The sequence below is a fragment of the Phytophthora infestans genome, genomic scaffold (assembly GCF_000142945.1).
Source record: "Phytophthora infestans T30-4 supercont1.183 genomic scaffold, whole genome shotgun sequence".
NCBI lineage: Eukaryota > Oomycota > Peronosporomycetes > Peronosporales > Peronosporaceae > Phytophthora > Phytophthora infestans.
In genome coordinates, this window is record NW_003303576.1 from 174,590 (window position 1) to 178,285 (window position 3,696).

A 3,696-nucleotide genomic window follows, 5' to 3' on the forward strand; every position below is an offset into this window, starting at 1 on the left:
GAATGTGCAAGTGCTCGAAGACAAGCGGCTCATCGTGTACAGCTTACCGATCAGCTTGTCAAATATTGTGGACGTACTGATGTCGACGCCAAAGTCGTACATGATCATGTTCCTCATCGCTCGCAGCGTTTAGGTACAATTGTCGTTGAAATACTTTTCGAGTGCGGATACGACCTATGTCGTGAGGCCATTGACAGCAATTGCCCCTGATTTCCATCATCCGGCTACGCCATGGTGTGTCTTCAACTGGTGTCTACGACTATAGATGTATTACTAGCTAACGCAAGAGCAATCCTGTTTTTCGGCAAGCTGGCGGCACTTGTGATGACCCCTTCCGGAGTCAGTCGCATGTGGTGCGTATGACGTTTACACTGCAGATTGTTGCCAAAGCTATTCAAGAGGACGCATTGGTCCGCGATGAAAGGTGTGCATCTTGCGACTTTTCTTATATGCATTCTCGACCTGGCGGAGCTGGTCAAGAGCCACACCAAGACTACACGACAGATGTGCGGGCTACAATAGAGGAACAATTCCCTGGAACTATTCCTGCTAGTGTAATTGTGTCTTTGGGGTTTAATACCAGACTCCGCGTTTTCACGGGATGTTTCGAATGTGCAAGTGCTCGAAGACAAGCGGTTCATCGTGTACAGCTTACCGATCAGCTTGTCAAATATTGTGGACGTACTGATGTCGACGCCAAAGCCGTACGCGACCATGTTCCTCATCGTTCGCAACGGGTAGGTACAATTGTCGTTGAAATACTCTTCGAGTGCGGATACGACCTATGGCGTGAGGCCATTGACAGCATGTGCCCCTGATTTCCATCATCCGGCTACGCCATGGTGTGTCTTCAACTGGTGTCTACGACTATAGATGTATTACTAGCTAACGCAAGAGCAATCCTGTTTTTCGGCAAGCTGGCGGCACTTGTGATGACCCCTTCCGGAGTCAGTCGCGTGTGGTGCGTATGACGTTTACACTGCAGATTTTTGCCAAAGCTATTCAAGAGGACGCATTGGTCCGCGATGAAAGGTGTGCATCTTGCGACTTTTCCTATATGCATTCTCGACCTGGCGGACCTGGTCAAGAGCCACACCAAGACTACACGACAGATGTGCGGGCTACAATCGAGGAACAATTCCCTGGAACTATTCCTGCTAGTGTAATTGTGTCTTTGGAGTTTAATACCAGACTCCGCGTTTTCACGGGATGTTTCGAATGTGCAAGTGCTCGAAGACAAGCGGCTCATCGTGTACAGCTTACCGATCAGTTTGTCAAATATTGTGGACGTACTGATGTCGACGCCAAAGTCGTACGCGACCATGGTACTCATCGTTCGCAACGTGTAGGTACAATTGTCGTTGAAATACTTTTCGAGTGCGGATACGACCTATGTCGTGAGGCCATTGAGAGCAAGTGCCCCTCATTTCCATCATCCGGCTACGCCATGGTGTGTCTTCAACTGGTGTCTACGACTATAGATGTATTACTAGCGAACGCAAGAGCAATCCTGTTTTTCGGCAAGCTGGCGAATCCTGCATAAGTCGATACATCACCTTTTACAGGAAAGATAAATCAATGGTGCCAGGAAACTCTCTGAAGACAGACTCATAAAATTCAATCACATCTCTTTTTTCTTCCTTCTACTCAAGCTCCTCCACCTTCCTCGCCTCACCTTCAATAGGTTATGAGCCCAACGCAAGCCTCCACCGCTGACGACCGCGAGTTTTCCGCGCCTCAATGGCCGGAACTTCATCATCTGGAAGACCCGCGTCACTGCCGCCCTCGAAGGAAAGAACCTTCTCGGCTACGTCGAGCGTATCGACTACACCGGTGACTCCGACTACGAGTTCGACTCCGATGAAGAACTCAACCCGGCACTGTCCGACATGAACGACATGTCCGCCGCGCTTGATGCTGCCGGTGCTCCCAAGGCCGACGAAATGGTGGGCTCCTCACCGAGCGAGTCCTCCTCTGATGCCAGCTTCGCAAGTTCGAATGCACCCACAGCCGGAGACGACGGCGATGTAGAAATGGGGCAGGAGAATCCCCCCGTTATCCAGTCATTCACTGCTCAGAAGCGGGATGAACTGAAGCGAGCAGAGAAGCTGAGGGCTAGAACCTTGAGACACGTACACGACAAGGCATGGCGGAGGCAATATTGCAAACGAAGCCTCGGTAGCGCGTACATACGAACTACTGAGGCCGGTAAACGTTGTACATACGCCAACGAGTGTTTGTGTCCAGTCAGGGGTGACCACGGAAGCGACAAGTAACAGCACTGGATTAAATGGAGTCACCTGTTTTGACGAAGCTGTCCCGGTCTTGTGTGTCACCAAATCTGCGAACGAGACATCGGTGGTTGATCCAGAGGATGCAGGCATCGCGTTGAAGGTGTTGAGTACGGCACCGAGTATTCATTGCAAGATTGGTGCGAATGCCGAACTGTCAAGACAGCGGCAGAACGAGGAGCTGAACAAAAGTCAGCAACTCAATATGTCGGCGGCCCGCGCATTCAATATTGCGAGCGACGACTCGGCCGATGGCCTAGAGATGGGAAACCAGGATGGGAAGGAGATGGACCCAGTACCGACTGTTGAAATCAAAGCGAATACCGGTGTTGAGTCAAAGGAAGAATCTGTAGCAACTTTGGACGGAACGTACATCTCGGTTGCTCGAGTGTTAACGACCGAAGGAAATGAAGCAACGGAGGATACGAGAAATGACTTCTACGAACACCCAGCTAACAACATTGGCTTGGAAGACTACGCGAAGGAGCTGGCATTCCTGCCGGACCTTACCTAATACCTAATGGATTATTAGAACCAACTTCATGTAATAAAATTAAGTGAACTAATACAGCACCTACTATTATAAAAGGAAGAGTAAAATGTAAACTAAAAAAACGATTTAATGTTGGATTATCAACAGCAAAACCTCCCCACAACCAATCAACAATATCTTTACCTATTAAAGGGATTGCAGAAAATAAATTAGTAATAACAGTTGCACCCCAAAAACTCATTTGTCCCCAAGGTAAAACATAACCCATAAAAGCAGTAGCCATCATTAAAATAAAAATAATTACACCTGAGCACCATATAGCTTCTCTCGGTGTTATATAAGAACCATAATATAAACCTCTAAAAATATGTATGTATACTACAATAAAAAAAAAAGAAGCTCCATTTGCATGTGTATATCTAATTAACCAACCATTATTAACATCATGCGGGTGGAAGCTCAGTACATACTGCTTCTCGGGGTCAAGTGGTGCCATGCGAATAATAGTTCCACTGAAATATCTCTTGACTGTATCAACAAGGAAGCTGCGACCGGTAACCCAGCTAGCACGTTCGCGACAGCCTGTTTGTTGAGGATTTCCGCGGTACGTGAGCTCGTAGATGTAGATGAAAATGGTGAGTAGCAGCACTGGCACAAACGCTTCCATGTCGTAAATATAGTGTCGGTATGTGGCTACTGCAGGAAGGCAGGCAGTGACAATCTGGGGTAGCACATACTTGACATGGTATCGGTTGACTTCTTTCAGCAGCCCGTTGTGTGAGTCTTTCAGGTACAAATGGGTCGCGATGGAGCGAGATACCACCACGACAAACTCCATACCAGTCGCCATGACGCCGTAGAAGGCAACACCTGCAGGACTCAAGTTTGTTGTGGCAGCGAAAAAGATAAACA

At 48.2% G+C, this 3,696-nt stretch overlaps 1 protein-coding gene across 1 annotated transcript; it reads right to left on the bottom strand.

Annotated features, from left to right (window-relative positions):
- Positions 1-3,243: 3,243 nt before the first annotated feature.
- Positions 3,244-3,634, bottom strand: PITG_20674 (uncharacterized protein; the record flags this gene model as incomplete). Its single annotated transcript, XM_002895389.1, has 2 exons — positions 3,244-3,296; positions 3,364-3,634. The coding sequence occupies 2 exons, from the start codon at positions 3,632-3,634 to the stop codon at positions 3,244-3,246; spliced, it is 324 nt and encodes a 107-aa protein (XP_002895435.1).
- Positions 3,635-3,696: the final 62 nt, after the last annotated feature.